Below are 19,539 nucleotides of genomic sequence, written 5' to 3'. Positions count from 1 at the left end.
ACTTATATGTGGGTACAGATACCAACCAGGAGACAGGGATCATTGGGGGCCATCCTCAAGACTGTACCTCAGAGTAAGTAGATGATGAAAGGTTTAGAAGATAGCTCAAAAAACATTCTAGTTTATATCACTAGAGAGAAGTAAAATGAGAAGAGACAACTTTGAAAATGAAATAGTCAAGATAAAGAAGAGATCTTTATAATAAAAAATAAAAGTTAATTAATTTAAAAATACCAAATTAGTAGAAAAATAAAAAGAGTTCTCTTTGAATGTAGACCAGAGTGTGGAAAATTAAATAAAAAAGAAGTACGAGAATGTCTTTAGAATTTGGCTGACTTACACTTAAAAGAGAAAGAGAAGGAAAGAGAAGAAAATGGCAGCCCACTCCAGTATTCTGGCCCAGGAAATTCCATGGACACAGGAGCCTGGTGGGCTACAGTCCATGGGATCGCGGGAGTCAGACACGACTTAGCAACTAAGCCACCACATACTTAAAAGAGGTTCCAGAAGGAGAGGACAGAGATAGTAGAGGAAAGGATATAGTCCCCAAGGATAAGAGGACATTTCCTGGGGCTGAAATCTTGTATCTCCCTACCTAGCCCTACAGATCTTCCTCCTCCTCTTATTTTTTTTCTCCTGTTTCTTCTTCTGTCTTTTTGACTGTTTTATATATATATATGTACACACACACACACACACGTATTTAAACAGCTTTACAGTGCTGTGTTAGTTTCTGCTGTACAGCAAAGTGCATCAGCCACACATATACATGTATCCCCTCTTTTGTGGTTTCCTTCCCTTTTAGGTCACCACAGAGCACTGAGTAGAGTTTCCTGTGCTGTACAGTTGGTTCTCATTAGTTATTTATTTTATAAGTAGTGTAAATATTGCCAATCCCAATCTCCCAATTCATCCCACTTCCCATCTTCGTATTGAAAGTGCTAAAAAAATCATGCCTACACATGCCTCTAATTTCAGAATTCCAAGGATAAAGAAAATAATCTAATTCTTAGAAATTAAAAAAAAAAAAGTTAACCTTTCAAGCAAAACAGACTGTCTGTGCACCTCATTGGCCAAATTGAAAGCAGGAGGTTGACACGTTTTTCTTTAGATATTTAAAGGGAAATTATTTTGAACTTCGTGTTCTTTACCTAGTCGAGTTTTCAGTCATGTTCAAGGCAAGATGAACCTATTTTCAGACAACAAAATATTTAGAAGATTTAAGGATTCTGCAGAAATGGAACCCTTTTCTCCACTATTATCAACACTGGCCATAAAAGAAACTGGGCTTTACTACCCTAAACTGAAGGAGGTGCCCTTGAACTAGGAATCCTGACCATGAAAGTGAAAGTTGCTCAGTTGTATCCTACTCTTTGCGACTCCATGGACTATACAGTCCATGGAATTCTTCAGGCCAGAATACTGGAGCGAGTAGCCTTTCCCTTCTCCAGAGAATCTTCCCAAACCAGGGATCGAACCTAGGTCCTCCCGCATTGCAGGCAGATTCTTTACCAGCTGAGCCACAAGGGAAGCCCAAGAATACTGGAGTGGGTAGCCTATCCCTGTTCCAGGGGATCTTCCTGACCCAGGAATCAAACTGGGGTCTCCTGCACTGCAGGTGGATTCTTTACCAGCTGAGCCACAAGGGAAGCCAAAGAATATTGGAGTGGGTAGCCTATCCCTTCTCCACCAGATCTTCCCGACCCAGGAATCAACTGGGGTCTCCTGCATTGCAGGTGGATTCTTTACCAACTGAGCTATCAGGGAAGCCCTGACCATGAAATGAATGTAAATAGAAAAAAGCAGACATTACCTATCCAAAACTATTTTTTAAAGTACATAAATTATAACATTTTAGGTGATAAAAATTGTCCCACAGAAACCAGCTATGAAGTAGAACACAAATACAGCACTTCAGACTGTGTTCTCACACAACCATGTGGGGTTATAAAACAAACTTGAACTGAAAATTTAAGAGCTGATGAGAGAAATCAACAAAAGTTGAGGAAATAATGAAATGAAGATTGAACTCAGAAAACAAATAGAACAAGACAGAATCATATCAGAAATCAGTCATCTTAGTAGATGGAGAAAAGACATAGGATCTTTCCAAAATGAAATATAAAAAATGAAAATATTATTCTTTAAACTGGTAAAGATCATCTATAAGTCTCCTAGCAGCTATATCCCAGTAATTGTATGTTGGAAGCATTCCATTTAAAATTGGGACTAAGTATCTGTTTGCATACCTCATTTCAGTTTCCGGTAGGTTTAGAAATTTGTTGCCTTAGAATTACAAGTAATATACTTATATTGTATATATGGTTATATCTCACTTTTTATCCCCAATCCTACATATTTTTCTTCCATGTGGATATTAAGGAGTTGATCCATTTTATAGGTCTTTTCACATAATCAAGCTATAAAAATTACTTGGATACGATTTATCAAAATATATTAGAACCAACTGTGTGATACAAATTCATAGCCTTCGATTCATATATTACACAGAAAATGCTAAAAGTACACAGTCTAAGTTTTTATTTCAAGAAATGAGGAAAAAACCGGCCAACTAAACTTAAAGAAAGAAGGAAGGAAAGACAAAAGACAAAATTAATGAAATACAAAATAACTGAAAATAGAAAAAGAAAATGGAAAAATTAGTTACTCAGAAAAAATAATATTCCTTTTTTTGTTTTCTTTTTGGTCTCCAGTTTATTTTGTTCTTTGGTTTCTTTGTTCTTTTATTAGATTCTTAGTTTTAAAACTCTTTTTACCATTTTTCTTTACAATCAAAACTTTCAAGCAATATTTTTTTCTTTAGTTCAGTTGCTTAGTTGTGTCCAATTGTTTGCAACCCTATGAACTGCAGCACACCAGGCCTCCCTGTCCATCACCGGCTCCTAGAGTTTACTCAGACTCATGTCCGTTGAGTCGGTGATGCCATCCAACCATCTCATCCTCTGTCGTTCCCTTCTCCTCCTACCTTCAATCTTTCCCAGCATCAGGTCTTTTCAGATGAGTCGGTTCTTCGCATCATGTGGCCAAAGTATTCAGGACTGATTTCCTTTAGGATGGACTGGTTGGATCTCCTTGTAGTCTAAGGGACTCTCAAAAGTCTTCTCCAATACCACAGTTCACAAGCATTAATTCTTCAGTGCTCAGCTTTCTTTATAGTCCAACTCTCACATCCATACATGACTACTGGAAAAACCATAGCTTTGACTAGACAGACCTTTGTTGGTAAAGTAATATCTCTGCTTTTTAATATGCTGTCTAGGTTGGTCATAACTTTTTTCCCATGGAGCAAGTGTCTTTATTAATTTCATGGCTGCAATCACCATCTACAAATCTACAGTGATTTTGGAGCCCAAGAAAATAAAGTCAGCCACTGTTTCCACTGTTTCGCCATCTGTTTGCCATGAAGTGATGGGATCAGTTGCCATGATCTTAGTTTTCTGAATGTTGAGCTTTAAGCGAGCTTTTTCACTCTCCTCTTTCACTTTCATCAAGAGGCTCTTTGAAAGGTTCTAGTTCTTCACTTTCTGCCATAAGGGTGGTGTCATCTGCATATTTGAGGTTATTTGTATTTCTCCCAGCAATCTTGATTCCATCTTGTGCTTCATCCAGCCCAGTGTTTCTCATGAGTACTCTGCATACAAGTTAAATAAGCAGAGTGACAATATACAGCCTTGATGTACTCCTTTTCCTATTTCGAACCAGCCTGTTGTTCCATGTCCAGTTCTAACTGTTGGCTCCTGACCTGAATACAGATTTTTCAAGAGGCAGGTCAGGTGGTCTTTTATTCCCATATCTTTCAGAATTTTCCACGGTTTATTGTGATCCACACAGTCAAAGGCTTTGGCATAGTCTTTCGCATTCTGTTGTTTTTCTCTGTTTCTTTGCATTGATCGCTGAGGAAGGCTTTCTTGTCTCTCTTTGATATTCTTTGGAACTCTGCATTCAAATGGGTGTATCTTTCCTTTTCTCCTTTGCCTTTTGCTTCTTTTCTATTCACAGCTGTTTGTAAGGCCTCCTCAGACAACCATTTTGCCTTTTTGCATTTCTTTTCCCTGGGGATGATCTTGATCCCTGCCTCCTGTATTTTTTTCTTAATACCACCTGTATGGTCACCATAGGTTTTGCGGTATGAAATGTTCTTCTTTCTCTTTCTTGTTAGTAATTTTTGTTTTTTCTTTAATCCGTGCATTATCTAGGAACTGAAATTTCTATATAGTGAAGTTTTAATTTATTTGTTTATGGATTATAATCAGTGAAACAACCTATAAAATTATTTTAAAAAAATTTTGTGTGTTTGCATGAACTCTTAGGAAAAATTTATCTTTTTGTGAGTTGCAAGAATCTCTGCCTAGTAAGTTATAGACATTAACTTTTTTATTTTTTGGTCTGTGCCCCTTGGTTTATGGGATTTAAATTCCCCAACCAGGGATTGAACCCAAGGCTTCTGTAGTGAGAGCACGGAGACTGCCAGGGAATTCCTCCATTAATTGTATTTTTAAATTCCTGCATGTCTTTAATTTTTTTCTTCTAGATTTTAAATGTTGAGAAAGTCTCTGGCAGACACTGTTGATTGGCTAGGCCTTACGCCTTTGCCTTGCCTTCCTCCCACTATGGAGGCTGGATAATTTAATATTCACTTCTTGCTGCTAAGGTGGCTGGGCACATTACACATTCTGGCAAATACACCTATCGGAGGGCATCTAGGAAGATTTTGCTTTCCAGATGAATTTAACTAATGTGCCTGGCACCCTCTTCCCTTTCCGCCTTTGACCTAATGTGCTAGCACGTTCTGCCTAAAGTGACAAAAGTGGAGAGAGAAAGGTCTTGATGAGTCTCTGAACAAAACACCAGCCTCTTCCTACTTCTAAATTTCTTGTTATATGAGAAAAAGAATCTAGTAATCTAAGCCATTGTTGATTGAGCCTGATGTTTTCATCCTCCTGATAACAGGATGTTTTAAAGTGTTCAAATACATCATTTTTACATTTCTATTTGTTTTGTTTTTTACTATGTATATTTTTGGTGTAAATAAATGGACATACATTAATAAATGATGCTTTTTTATCATTACATGATGTTCCTGTCACCAATCCTTATAACTTTAAATTCTTCTTTGGATGATGCTAATATTGCCACTCTGCTTTCTTTCAGTTTATACTCACCTAGTATCTCTTAAGCCATTAATTTTTTTTTTTTGTAAAATTGTACATTGCACAAAATTTATCATTTTAGCCATTTTCAAGTGTATGATTCAGTGGCATTGAGTTCATTCATAATGTTGTACAAACACCAACACTCTCCATTTTTAGAACATTCACATCTCAAGCAGAGGCTCTGCACCAATTAAACAATAACTGTACCTCTTTCCCTCAGCCTTTGGTAACCTTCATTCTACTTTTTGTCTCTGAATTTATCTATTCTAGGTACCTCACAAAGTAGAATCATAGTATCTGTCCTTTTGAAAGGTATATTCTCTTCTAATGGGATGGTTTATTTAGGTTTAATATTATAACTGATACACTTTTTATTCCTTCTATAGTTTACCACTTATTAAATACTATTGTTTCTTTATTTTTCCTTTTCCTTTTTTTGTTAATCTGAAAGTTTACTTCCGTTAGTGGTTCCTTTCTACTTTCACTCTCAATCAGAAGTATATGATATTGGACCTTCCCTCATGGTTAAGAGTCCATGCTTTCACTACAAAAGGCGCCAGTTCAATGGTTCAATCCCTGGTCAGAGAAGTAAGATCCCACATGTCCTGCCATGTGACAAAAAAAAAAAAAAAAAAAAAAGTAGTATATGGTACTACTGTTAATTAAAAGCAGAATACCTATTTTTTTGCATCACGGTCACACTACTTCTCTTTTCTTTCTAACCTGAAGAAGTTGAAACCTTTGAAATAATTCTTACCTCTTGCTTCTTTTCTCATCCTTTCTGTCTCCACTTAAAACCTTAAAAAAAGTTTTTACTTCATCATTCTCCCATTTCCCAGCTCCTTGACTTTTTTTAATATATTTAAGTGTTTAAAAACAATTTCCTTTACTTAAAAAAAAATTTTTATTTTTTGGTTACATTGGGTCTTTGTTGCTGTGCATGAGCTTTCTCTAGTTGTGGCAAGTGGAGGATACTTTGTTGTGATGTGGTGGCTTCTCTTGTTGTGGAGCATGGGCTCTAGGCACGCAGGCTCATTAGTTACAGATCAAGGGATCATTAGTTGTGGATTGTGAGCTCTAGAGAATAGGCTCAGTGGTGTGGCACATGGAATTAATTGCTGTGCGGCAAGTGGGCTATTCCCAAGTCAGGGATTGAACCCATGTCTCCTGCATTGGCAGGCGGATTCTTAACCATTGGACCACCTGGGAAGTCCAAGAGGTTCCTTTTTAAAAGCACTTTGATTATATATTCCAAGAGAGTGTGTTTTTATTCATTCAGACTTAATTTCAGATGTTTATTGCTTATCCATCCCTTCCCTTTTATGTTGAAGTGCCGCTTGATGTAACAGATGAACCAGAACTACATGCACTTTCGTGGGTAAATATCAGAAACACGTTGAGTAAAAAAAATATTTGAAAATATTATTTGATGTATTTCTGTAATCAGAAACCCTCATAGTATGTTGTAAAACTTGAAAACCCAAAACAGCAAATTCAGACTTAGTTACTTTTGGGGAGGAATGAGAGAGTAGGATTAGAGAGAGGAACATAAAGGGCTTTAAGGGTATTATCATATACTTCTTAAGAATTGGATTAGCCAAAAATTCTTCTGGGTTTTTCCATAACATCTTACAGAAAAAACCCAGTGAACTTCTTGGCCAGCACAATATATATTATATTCCTCAAAATGTGTATGAGAATTGGCCAGGAGCCTCAACATGTTCTGTCATGTGGTGGTGAGAAGTATTGTGTTTCAAATAGGAAAGAGTGTATTGACGATCTTCTTCCATGACGTAACAACATGCAGAAGTTCCTGGAAGTTGAGGAAAAGGAGCTGGAGAAGACATGTGGATCACAAGTTTGGCTCTTTCTTGGGGACCCAGTGCCACACCATTCTCTCTTGCCCTAACGAGACTCAAGTCACATTTGAGGCTTTCCAGCATGTGTCACAGTGGGTCTGAGTAAGCAGGGATACTAATCCCACTTGTTCTTTGAGATAAACTTAGAAATCATCTCTTCCAGGGAGTCTGCCCCTTTTCTCTTTACCTCTCATTTCCGCCCTTTTCTTTGCCTTGGGTTCCTAAACCATCTTGTGTTTATAGCCTTAGTAGTTGTAAACTTATTGAAATATAATCAATCTATTTTTGTATCAGTTTTTTCTTTTAAACTCTAGATTTCTTTAGCCATGAGGTGAGATCGCAGAGGTATTACAGAGGTCAGTTAACTATTTTGTACTTTATTCAAAGAACAGTAGGAAACCATTGGAAGATTTTAAATATAGAGGTGGGCATGCTTGCTAAGCCGCTTCAGTTTGTCTGACTCTTTGTGACCCCGTGGACTGTAGCTTGACAGACTCCTCTGTCCATGGAATTTTCCAGGCAAGAATACTGGAATGAGTTGCCATTTCCTCCTCCAGGGGATCTTCCTGACCCAGGAATCAAACCCTGAGTCTCTTAAGTCTCTTGCATTGGCAGGCAGGTTCTTTACCTCTGGTGCCTCCTGGAAAGGCACAAATACAGAGGCAAAAAGATGTAATTTGAATTTTATGAAGATCATTCTAGCTACTGTTGGACTGTTGGATGGATTGGAGAGGTGTAAGAGTAAATTAAGAGAAAACAGTTTGATAGTGGGCTCTGGAGCTCAGTTGCCTGTGTTCACTGTATACTAGCTGTGTAATCTTAGGAATGTTACATAACTTTTCTCTGCCTCAGTTTCCCCATCTCTGATAGCAATAAAACTGTACTATATCAGCGTTGCTGTGAAGGTTGAGTTAAAACAGCTTAGAATAGTATTTAGCATATAGTAAGCAGTTGGGAGGAGAAGGCAATGGCACCCCAGTCCAGTACTCTTGCCTGGAAAATCCCATGGACAGAGGAGCCTGGTAGGCTGCAGTCCATGGGGTCGCTAAGAGTTCGGCACTACTGAGCAACTTCACTTTCACTTTTCACTTTCATGCATTGGAGAAGGAAATGGCAACCCACTCCAGTATTCTTGCCTGGAGAATCCCAGGGATGGGGGAGCCTAGTGGGCTGCCGTCTATGGGGTCGCACAGAGTTGGACACGACTGAAGTGACTTAGCAGCAGCAGCAGCAGAAAGCAGTTGGGAAATAGATAGGGAAACAGTGGAAACAGTGTCAGACTCTATTTTGGGGGGCTCCAAAATCACTGCAGATGGTGATTGCAGCCATGAAATTAAAAGACGCTTACTCCTTGGAAGAAAGTTATGACCGACCTAGATGGCATATTCAAAAGCAGAGACATTACTTTGCCAACTAAGGTCTGTCTAGTCAAGGCTGTGGTTTTTCCAGTGGTCATGTATGGATGTGGGAGTTGGACTGTGAAGAAAGCTGAGTGCCGAAGACTTGATGCTTTTGAACTGTGGTGTTGGAGAAGACTCTTGAGAGAGTCCCTTGGACTGCGAGGAGATCCAACCAGTCCATTCTAAAGGAGATCAGTCCTGGGTGTTCTTTGGAAGGAATGATGCTAAAGCTGAAACTCCAGTACCTTGGCCACCTCATGCGAAGAGTTGACTCATTGGAAAAGACTCTGATGCTGGGAGGGATTGGGGGCAGGAGGAGAAGGGGACGACAGAGGATAAGATGGCTGGATGGCATCACTGACTGGATGGGCGTGAGTCTGAGTGAACTCCGGGAGTTGGTGATGGACAGGGAGGCCTGGCGTGCTGCGATTCATGGGGTCGCAAGTTGGACACGACTGAGTGACTGAACTGAACTGAAGCAGTTGGAGGGCTTTCCCTGGTGGTTCAGATGGTAAAGAATCTGCCTGCAATGCAGGAGACCTGTGTTTGATCCCTGGGTTGGGAAGATTCCCTGGAAAAGGGAATGGCAACCCACTCAAGTATTCTTGCCTAGAAATCCCATGGACAGAGGAGCCTGGCAGGCCCCAATCCATGAAGTTGTAAAGAATCTGACACAGCTGAGCAGCTGACACACAGCAGTTGGATGAGGCTTCTCAGGTGGTGCTAGTGGTAAAAAAACCTGCCTGCCAGTGCAGGAGATGTAAGAGACGTGGGTTCGATCCTTGGGTTGGGAAGATCCCTTGGAGGAGGGCATGGCAACCCACTCCAGTGTTCTTGCCTGGAGAGTTCCATGGAAGAGAAGCCTGACTGGCTACAGTCCTTAGGTCGCAAAGAGTCAGACGTGACTGAAGCGATTTAGCACAGCATGAGCAGTTGGATGTTACCTATTATGTTATTTAACAAATATTTGTGTGCTTAACTACATCTACTCTGGACCAGATGCCACTATTAAGCTGAATTTAACAAATGATGAAAACAAGTTCAAATTAATATATAGACAAAATTTTGGGTTATGATTATGCCCCTAAGAATCTGAATATAAAACAAACTATTTGGCCATTATTATATGTTAGGATTCTAGAGATAATTTTTTTGGCCTTTTTTTTCTGCTTTTTAAAAAATCATAATGTAGATTTTAAAGTGTATATAGGGCTCTATAAAGTACTGGGGAACATTTTTTAAGTAAGAGAATCCCCAGTATAAGACTATATTCCCTGGTGGCTCAGCTGGTAAAGAACCTGCCTGCCAATGCAGGAGACACAAGAGACTGGGGTTCAGTGCCTGAGTGGGGAAGATCCCCTGAAGAAGGAAATGGCAACTTTTCCAGGCAATTTTTGCCTAGAAAATTCTACAGAGGAGACTGTGGGGCCCTAGTCAATGGGGTTGCAAAGAGTCAGACTAAGTGCTTGTGTGTGAGCACACACACGTACACACAGTAATAAGACTCTAGCTTTTGTTATGTTTCCCTGCTGTACTATGTAGTAATTAAAAAACTCATTCTGTGAACATGTATTAATATTAAATATGTTTCTATAATGAATGACCTTTTGGGTAAAATATGTCAGCTTTAGAGTTTAAAGAGCTTTTCTTTCTGTTTATTTTGTTGTTGTTTAGTCGCTAAGTCATGTTTGACTCTTTTGCGACCCCAGACTGTAGTCCATCAGGCTCCTGTGTCCATGGGATTTCTCAGACAAAAATACTGAAGTGGGATGCCATTTCCTTCTCCAGGGGAATCTTCCCGACCCAGTGATCAGACACAGGCAGATTCTTTACCACCAAGCTGCCAGAGAAGCCCTCTATTTATTTTTTTATTTCAATCGATTATAGTTTTTTTTTTTCTGAAAAGTTAAATTTTGTATTTTGTTGTATTAGAAAGTTGAAATAGTCACTCTTTTTTTCTTTTTTCCCTTAAATTTTTTAGATTTATCTTTTAAATGGACTGTAATTGCTTTACAATGTTGTGTTAGTTTCTGCTGTACAGTAACGTGAATCAGCAGTGAGTATATGTGTATTCTAAATAAAGGAGGCACAGTGATAATTGATGTGTAAATGTGATGAATATTTGGGAGAAATTTGGAGTTTTGTTGTAATAGTATTTAAATTACTAACTTTCTAAAAACGGATAGTTTATATGTGTATATATATATTGTGTTACATATTAAAGAATTTATAGTTGTCTTTGCACAAGAAAATTTTGGTAGTATTTAACTTTGGAAGTCTGATTCGGAGATACTTTTTAAATTTATAAATGTAATCAAAAAAGTGGCAAAGATGTAAGGAAAATAGTAACAAAGAAAATAAAAATAGAAGCAAGTGTACCTGTATGAGAAACCTTACAAAGAATGCTTGGTTCATATGAATGAATTCAAGCACTCTTAGCATGATCCATGTTTGTATTGAAACAAAACAGTTTTGTGTTTGTTCTTGTTCCAGTGTTAATGTTTGTTTACCTGCTTTATTTTTTACAGGGATGTACATGCAGTCTGTCTCTGGGATGATAAAGGCCCAGCAAAAATTCATCAGGCTTTAAAAGAAGATATTCTTGAGTTTATTAAGCAAGCACAGGCAGTAAGTTTTGCATCTTTATATTGTTTAAGACTTTACTCAGTATCATCCTGAAGTAATTTTAAAATATCACATAAACTTTGACACACTTGCTAGTTAAAATTTTTTAATGAAATGATAGTCATTTATTGTTTTCTCCTCCCATAGTGGCATTTCTTTCAAACAAATATTTAGTTACCTCAATTAAAAGACGCTATAAAGAATTTCATTCTTATACATTCTTTAGAATCCCCCACCATTATTATTGGCCACACATCAGTCCACATAAATCTTTTTTTTTCTTCACAATTAATACCTCTTTTCAGGCTGACAGTAGTTTTTTTCGATTCTGAATAATTGTCTGACTGTATAATTCTTGGACTGTCTTTCGCATTGCTCCTGCTGAGCCGAAATTCAGTATTCTTGGGTTGGTACTGTGTACACATGTTTAATTTTAAAATGAAGGCAGAGCTCATTTAGGTGTTTGTTTGTTTTGTCTTTACTGACACTTTTGTCTTTTGGGAAAAATTAATGCAGAGGTAAAGTGTTTTTTCAGATCAACTCTGGCATCACTGATGCATTGTTTATCACTTTGAAGAAAGGCCTAAGAACATAAGGTTATTTTCCTTTCTATAAAATAAAGTTTGAAAAATAGAGTTAGAGTTTCTTATTCTTTATTTGAATTTTTGCATCGTTATCTTGTACATCATTAGTAAAAGTCTGTTAGAAATTTTGTTGAATATTAATGTGTTAGCAGTTGGAAATTAAAAATGAATATATGATTTGACTGAAATTGAATATATGATTGGTATATATTTCATTCTGATGAAATAAGGATGAGGTCATATTGGATATTACTTACAAAATGAAATGTCTTATTGTTGATAGATACCATTAATTCTGCCATGTTGATCAGTGATTTTTTAAAAATTAGAGTTTTATACGAAAATTATCTTTTAATGAAAATAAATCATCTCAACTTTGCTTAGAAAAATTAAATCTTTCAATATCACAATTTAATCGAAAGATACATTTTTCTAGAACTGTTTAAGGAAAAATTGTTTCTTCTCGAATTGGAAAGCATATCAGCTTATCTGTTAATGACTTTTGATGAAGATAAATCATGTTTATTTCAAATCGACAAAGTATTATTCTTTAGTTTCTGGAAATGGGCTCAGAAAGAATCATCTTAGAAATATATTTCATACTAGAAAACAAAATATCTTCAGTGTTTCACTGTAACTTGATCCGAAAAGTTTGGAATGCAGACCTTAGCAAGAACTTGAAGCTAGGATTTAGCGCCAGTAATTCAGAGTAGTTAAATTTCAGGACCAGCAGTGCCAGACGTAAGTATATAATTTTAAAACATTTTTAAGAAGATCTAGCTTTGTGAGTTTAATAAACTCAATTACTAGACTAATTGAGCTTATCTTGTTGCTGCTGCTGCTGCGTCGCTTCAATTGTGTCCGACTCTGTGCGACCCCATAGATGGTAGCCCACCAGGCTCCCCCATCCCTGGGATTCTCCAGGCAAGAACACTGGAGTGGGTTGCCATTTCCGTCTCCAATACATGAAAGTGAAAAGTGAAAGTGAAGTTGCTCAGTCGTGTCTGACTCTTAGCGACCCCATGGACTGCAGCCTGCTAGGCTCCTCCGTCCATGGGATTTTCCAGGCAAGAGTACTGGACTGGGGTGCCATCGCCTTCTCTGGCTTATCTGGTCAGGAAGGACCAAATCTCCCAAATGGGGCAGGTAGTGAGCATTAAAATATTGATTATAACATTATTTTAAATGACAAAAAAGGGAAGTAAAAATAAATGTGCAGTGCTTAGAAAGTTATTAGGATATTGAATTTTTTTCTTTTTTAAAGATTAACATGCTGCTAAGTCACTTCTGTCGTGTCTGACTATGTGTGAACCCATAGACGGCAGCCCACCATGCTCCCCTGTGGAGTGGGTTGCCATTTCCTTCTCCAATGCATGAAAGTGAAAAGTGAAAGTGAAATCACTCAGTCATGTCCGACTCTTAGCAATCCCGTGGACTGTAGCCTACTAGGCTTCTCTGTCCATGGGATGTTCCGGGCAAGAGTACTGGAGTGGGGTGCCATTGCCTTCTCCGAAAGATTAACATAACTCTCCTATTTGTACATAATTCTGTGACAGCATTTTGGGCTAGGCTCGCCTGATTTTGCCTAAGCTTATTAATGTGGCAGCAGTAAGGTGGTGGATCTGCAAGGACTGGATGGCCTAAGAGAGCTTTTTTTATTTATTTCTGGTGTTTGGCACTGTCCTGGCTTCCTTCTGGGGCTTTTTCCCCCTCATGTGGTTTTTCATTCTCAAGGAAACCAGTCTTTGAGGTGATAGTGGAGTCTTGCAAACCTCTTGAGATCTTGGCTCAGAAGTATCAGAGTCACATCTGCAGCATTCTGTTGGTCATAGGTAATCACAGGACCTGCTAAAGTCCAGTGGAGAAATAGATTAGGATCTTTTTTAAAAAAAATTGAGATAAATTTGCATACCAGAAAATTCCTTTTAAAACTTTATAATTTTGTGTGTTTATTGCCTAATTTTAGAATATTTTTATCAGCCCAGATTGGAGAAGGAAATGGTAACCCACTCCAGTATTCTTGCCTGGAGAATTCCATGAACAGAAGAGCCTGGTAGGCTACAGTCCGTGGGGTTACAAAGAGTCTGGCAAGACTGAGTGGCTAACACATACGTCAGCCCAGATATTAATAGAAACTCTGTACCCATTAGCAGTTACTCCCCCAGAAACTCCCCCTTCCCTTTGGCAAACAGTAATCTACTTTCTGTTCCTGTGGATTTATTTATCCTAGACATTTCCTATAAATGGAATCCTATAATATTCAGTCTTTTATGACTAGCATCTTTTGCTTGGCGTAATGTTTTTCAAGTTTCATCTATGTTGTACCATTTAGCACTATTTCATTCCTTCTTATGGGTGAGTAATACTCCATTGTATGAAAGTGAAAGTGTTAGTCACTTAGCTGTGTGTCTGACTCTTTGTGATCCCATGGACTGGAGCCCACCAGGTTCCTCTCTGTCCATGGAATTCTCCAAGCAAGAATACTGGAGTGGGTTGCCATTTCCTTCTACAGGGGATCTTCCTGACCCAGGGATTGCATCCAGGTCTCCCACATTGCAGGCAGACTCTTTACCAACTGAGTCATCAGGAAAGACCTATTCCATTGTATGACTATGCTGTATTTTGTTTACCTATTTGTCATTGATAGACACTGGAGTGTTACTACTTTTTGTCTATTTTGAATAATGGTGCTGTGAACATTTGTGCACAAGTTTTGTTTTAGGTATAATTGACATATAACGTTATGCTAGTTTCAGGTATACAACAAAGTTACTTGATATTTGTATATTTTATAAAATGATATGTACGTATTGCAAAATGATTACCACAATAAGTCTGCTTCATATCCATCACCACACATAGTTAGAAAATTTTTTTCTTATGATGAGAACTTTCAAGATTTACTTTTCTTAGCAACTTTAAAATGTGTGCTATTCTATTACTAACTGTAGTCACCATGCTGTATTGAGTTGGCCAAAAGGTTCCTTTTGTTTTTAAGTAAAAATGAGACACATTTTTCATTTTCACCAAAAACTTTATTGAACAACGTATTCACTTTGTTCCATTTGTTGTTGTTGTTTAGTCGGTAAGTGATGCTCAACTCTGTAACACTGTTGATTGGCAGGAGAATTTTTTATTGCTGAGCCACCAGGGAAGACCCTTTTATGCCAGTACCATACTGTTTTAATTCTAGCTTTGTAAAGTAATTTGCAGTCAGGAAGCATGATGCCTCCAGCTTTGTTATTTCTCAGGACTACTTTGGCTATCCAGGGTCTTTTATAGTTCTACAAATTTTAGTATTCTTGGTACTATTTCTGTGAAAAATGTCATTAAAATTCTGATAGATATTATAACAAACCTATACTACTTTGAGTAGAGGGGACATTTTAACAATAGAATTTTAACAATCTGTAAGCACAGAATATCTTTGCATTTATTTGTGTCTTAGTTTCTTTTATCAGTGTTTCAGTGTAGGTCTTTTACCTCTTAAATTTATTAATGTTCTTAGATATTTTGTTCTTTCAGATGAGATTTTAACTGGGATATTTTCCCCCTAATATCTTTTTGATAGTTTGTTATTAGTGTATAAAAACTCAGGAGATTTTTATATATTGATTTTTCCATCGTGTAATTTTACTGAATTTATTTCTTAATGGAGTCTCTAGTGTTTTCTATATATAGTATCATGTCATCTACAAGTAGTGACAGTTTTACTTCTTTCTTTCCAATTAAGGTGCCTTTTATTTCTTTTTCCTAACTAATTGCTCTGGATAAGACTTCCAGTAGTGTTGGATAGGAATGGTAAGAGTAGGCATCCTTGTCTTATTCCTGATCTTAGAAGAATAGCTTTCAACTTTTTACCATTGAATGTAATGTTAGCTTTGGGCTTGTTCTTTATTAAGTTGAGGTACATTCCCTCTATACCTACTTTGTTGAAAGTTTTTAATCATAAATATATGTTGAGTTTTGTCAAATGCTTTTTTCTGTATCCATTGAGATGGTTTTAATTCATTTTGTTAATGTGGTGTATCACATTCATTAATTTTTAAGTGTGGACCCATTCTTAAATGCCTGAAATAAAATCCTACTTGATCATGGTGTATGATGCTGTGGAATTTGGCTTGCTGATTTTTTTTCAGAATTCCTTATATCGACATTCATCAGCGATTCTGATTTGTAATTTTCTTTTGGCTTCCTTGTCTGATTTTGGGATTTGGGTAATGCTAGGCTAATAAATGAGTTTGGAAGTGTTCCCTCCTATTCTGTTTTCTAAAAGAGTTTGAGAAGGATTAGTATTAGTTCTACTTTTTTTTTTTTTTTGGTGTATTGGTTTTGCCATACATCAACATGAATCCGCCACAGGTATACACGGGTTCCCCATCCTGAACCCCCCCTCCCTCCTCCCTCCCCGGGTTCCCCATCCTGAACCCCCCTTCCCTCCTCCCTCCCCGTACCATCCCTCTGAGTCGTCCTAGTGCACCAGCCCCAAGCATCCAGTATCATGCATCAAACCTGGACTGGTGATTCATTTCATGTATGATAGTATACATGTTTCAATGCCATTCTCCCAAATCATCCCACCCTCTCCCTCTCCCACAGAGTCCAAAAGACTGTTCTATACATCTGTGTCTCTTCTGCTGTCTCGCATACAGGGTTATCGTTACCATCTTTCTAAATTCCATATATATGCGTTAGTATAGTGTATTGGTGTTTTTCTTTCTGGCTTGCTTCACTCTGTATAATAGGCTCCAGTTTAGTTCTACTTTAAATGTTTGATAAATTCAGCATTGAAACCATCTGATCTTGACTTTATTTGTTGGCAATATTTTTTTCTACAAAACGAATTTGTAATTGGTGGATTAGAATGAAAACTGTTTCCTTTTCCATTTGGATCTGTGTTTGTGAGCTTTTTTTTTTTTAACTTTTTATTTTGTGTCGTGATATAGCCAGTTAACACTGTTACAGTAGTTTCAGGGGAACTGAGAGGGACTCAGCCATACATATACATATATCTGTCTCCTGCAGAGTCCCCTCCCACCCAGGCTTCCACATAACATTGAGGAGAATTATACAGTGCTTTTTAGTAGGCCCTTGTTGGTTATCCATTTTATTATTTTTTAAAGTGTATTAATTTTTAATTGAAGTATAATTGCTTTATAATATTATGTGGGTTTCTGCCATACATCAATACTATTTTAAATATAGCAGTGTGTATATGTCAATCTCGAACTACCTACTTATCCCTTCCCCCACTGCTGCTACTGCTGCTAAGTCACTTCAGTCGTGTCCGACTCTGTGTGACCCCATAGACAGCAGCCCACCAGGCTCCCCTGTCCCTGGGATTCTCTAGGGAAGAACACTGGAGTGGGTTGCCATTTCCTTCTCCAATGCATGAAAGTGAAAAGTGAAAGTGACGTCACTCAGTCATGTCTGACTCTTCGCGACCCCATGGACTGCAGCCTACCAGGCTCCTCTGTCCATGGGATTTTCCAGGCAGGAGTACTGGCATGGGGTGCCATTGCTTTCTCCATTCTTCCCCTACCCCCTTGCAACTTTTAAGTTTGTTCTCTTAGTCTGTGAGTCTGTTTCTGTTTTGTAAGTAAGTTTATTTGTATAATTTCTTTTATTTTTTTTTTACATTTAGATTATAAATCTTTATTAATCTTTTTAATGGTATCTTCCACCTTTCTTGTTTTGTTTGTAATGGATTTCTCCATCTAGAAACTGATTAGCCAGTTCTTTTTATTTTGGACACTTAGTTTATTTGGACTTTATTTTGAATTATACTTTGGAGTAAGGATCTAACTTCATTCTTTTCCCAAAAAGCTAACCAGTTTTCTCAAGATCATTTTTTTAAACTTTTTGTTTTGTATTGGAGTATAGCTGATTAACAGTGTGGTAGTTTCAGGTGAACAGCAAAGGGACTTAGCCACATATATACATGTATCTGTTCTTCCCCAATCTCCCCTCCCATCCAGACTGCCACATAGTATTGAACAGAGTTCCATGTGTTATATAGCAGGTATTTTTTGGTTATCCATTTTAAATATAGCAGTGTGTACAGGTAACCATAAGTTTGTCCTTTTAAGTCTATGAGTCTTTCTGTTTTATAAGTAAATTCATTTGTATCATTTCTTTTTAGAGTCCATATAGAAGGGACGTGCTATGATATTTCTCCTTCTCTGTCTTCCTTCACTCAGTGTGACAATCTCTCGGTCCATTCATGTTGCTGCAAATGGCATTATTTTGCTCTTTCTAATGGCTGAGTAATATTCCATTATATATATGTCCACATCTTCTTTATCCATTCCTCTGTTGACTGGCATTTAGGTTGGTTCCATGTCTTGGCTATTAAACAGTGCTTCAGTGACCACAGTTGCTTGTATCTTTTTGGATCATTTTTTTCTCCAGATACATGCTCAGGAATGGGACTGCAGGGTCATATGGTAGCTTTATTTTTATTCTTTTTAAGGAACCTCCATACTGGTCTCTATAGTGTATCTACCTGTTTACATTCCCACCAACAGTGTAGGAGGGTTACCTTCTCTACAAACCCTCTCCAGCATTTATGTTTATGGATTTTTTGATGATAGCCATTTTGACTGGTGTGAAATGATATTTCATTGTAGTTCTGGTTTGCATTTCTCTGTAAATTAGTGATGTTGAACATCTTTTTATGTTCTCTTGGCCATCTGTATGTCTTCCTTGGAGAAATGCCTATTTAACGCTGCTGCCCAATATTTGATTGGGTTGTTTGTTTTGATGTTGTTAAGCATCATGAGGTATTTGTAAATTCTGGAGACCCTTGTTTTCCACATCATTTCCCAGTTTGTGGGCTCTCTTTTTGTTTTTCTATGGTTCCCTTTGCTGTGTGAACCCTTTTGCTTTAAGTACATCCTGTTTGTTTATTTTTGCTTTTATTTCCATTATTCTGTGAGATGGATCAAAAAAGATATTGCTGCCATTTATGTCAGAGAGTGTTCTACCTGTTTTCCTCTAGGAGTTTTATAGTGTCCAGTCTCACATTTAGGTCTCCAATCCATTTTGAGCTTATTTTTGTGTATGGTATTAAAGAATTATCTTTTTTTTTTTTTTTTTACACGTAGCTGTCCAGTTTCCCAGCACCATTTGTTGAATGGTGTCTTTCCAACATGTAGTCTTGCCTTTTTTGCCATAGATTAATTGACCATAAGTGCATGGATTTATTTCTGGGTTTTCTATTCTGTTCCATTGATTTATATTTCTGTTTTTTGTGCCAGGACCATATTGTTTTGATGACTGTAGCTTGTAGTATAGTCTGAAGTTAGGGAGTCTGATTTCCTCTAGCTCTGTTTTTCTTTCCCAAGGTTGCCCGGCTGTTCGGTATCTTATGTGTCTTTATATAGATTTTAAGATTTTTTTGTTCTAGTTCTATGAAAAATATCATTGGTAATTTGATAGAGATTTCATTGGATCTGTAGATTGCCTTAGGCAGTATAGTTATTTTGACTATATTGATTCTTCCAACACATGAACATGGTATGACTTTCCATGTGTTTGTCTTTTTCTTTCAACAGTGTCTTGGGGGGACAAATGGTCTTTTGTCCATTTAGGTAGGTTTATTTGTAGGTATTTTATTCTTTTTGATGTGATGGTAAATGTAATTGTTTCTTGAATTTTTCTTTCCAGTCTTTCATTGTTAGTGTATAGAAATGCAACAGATTACTGTGTATTAATTTTGTAACCTGCACCTTTACTAAACTCAGTGATGAGCACTAGTAGTTTTTTGTTGGCATCTTTAGGATCTTCTGTGTATAGTATTACTTTCTGCAAACAGTGACAGTTTAACTTCTTTTCCAATTTAGATTCCCTTTACTTTCTTTTCTTCTCTGATTGCTGTAGCAAGGACTTTGAAAAC

General features: G+C 37.4%; 1 protein-coding gene across 2 annotated transcripts in view; it reads left to right on the top strand.

Annotated features, from left to right (window-relative positions):
* CUL5 (cullin 5) overlaps positions 1-19,539 on the top strand; it is a 126,774-nt gene that overhangs the window by 41,900 nt on the left and 65,335 nt on the right. For both annotated transcript variants that reach the window (XM_018059842.1, XM_005689418.3), the window contains exon 3: positions 10,962-11,061. In XM_018059842.1, the coding sequence (XP_017915331.1) occupies positions 10,962-11,061 (100 nt within the window). The remainder of the gene's footprint in view (positions 1-10,961; positions 11,062-19,539) is intronic.

Source organism: Capra hircus, chromosome 15 (genome assembly GCF_001704415.2).
Source record: "Capra hircus breed San Clemente chromosome 15, ASM170441v1, whole genome shotgun sequence".
In the NCBI taxonomy this organism is placed as follows: Eukaryota; Metazoa; Chordata; class Mammalia; order Artiodactyla; family Bovidae; genus Capra; species Capra hircus.
This window is presented reverse-complemented; position numbering and strand designations above follow the sequence as displayed.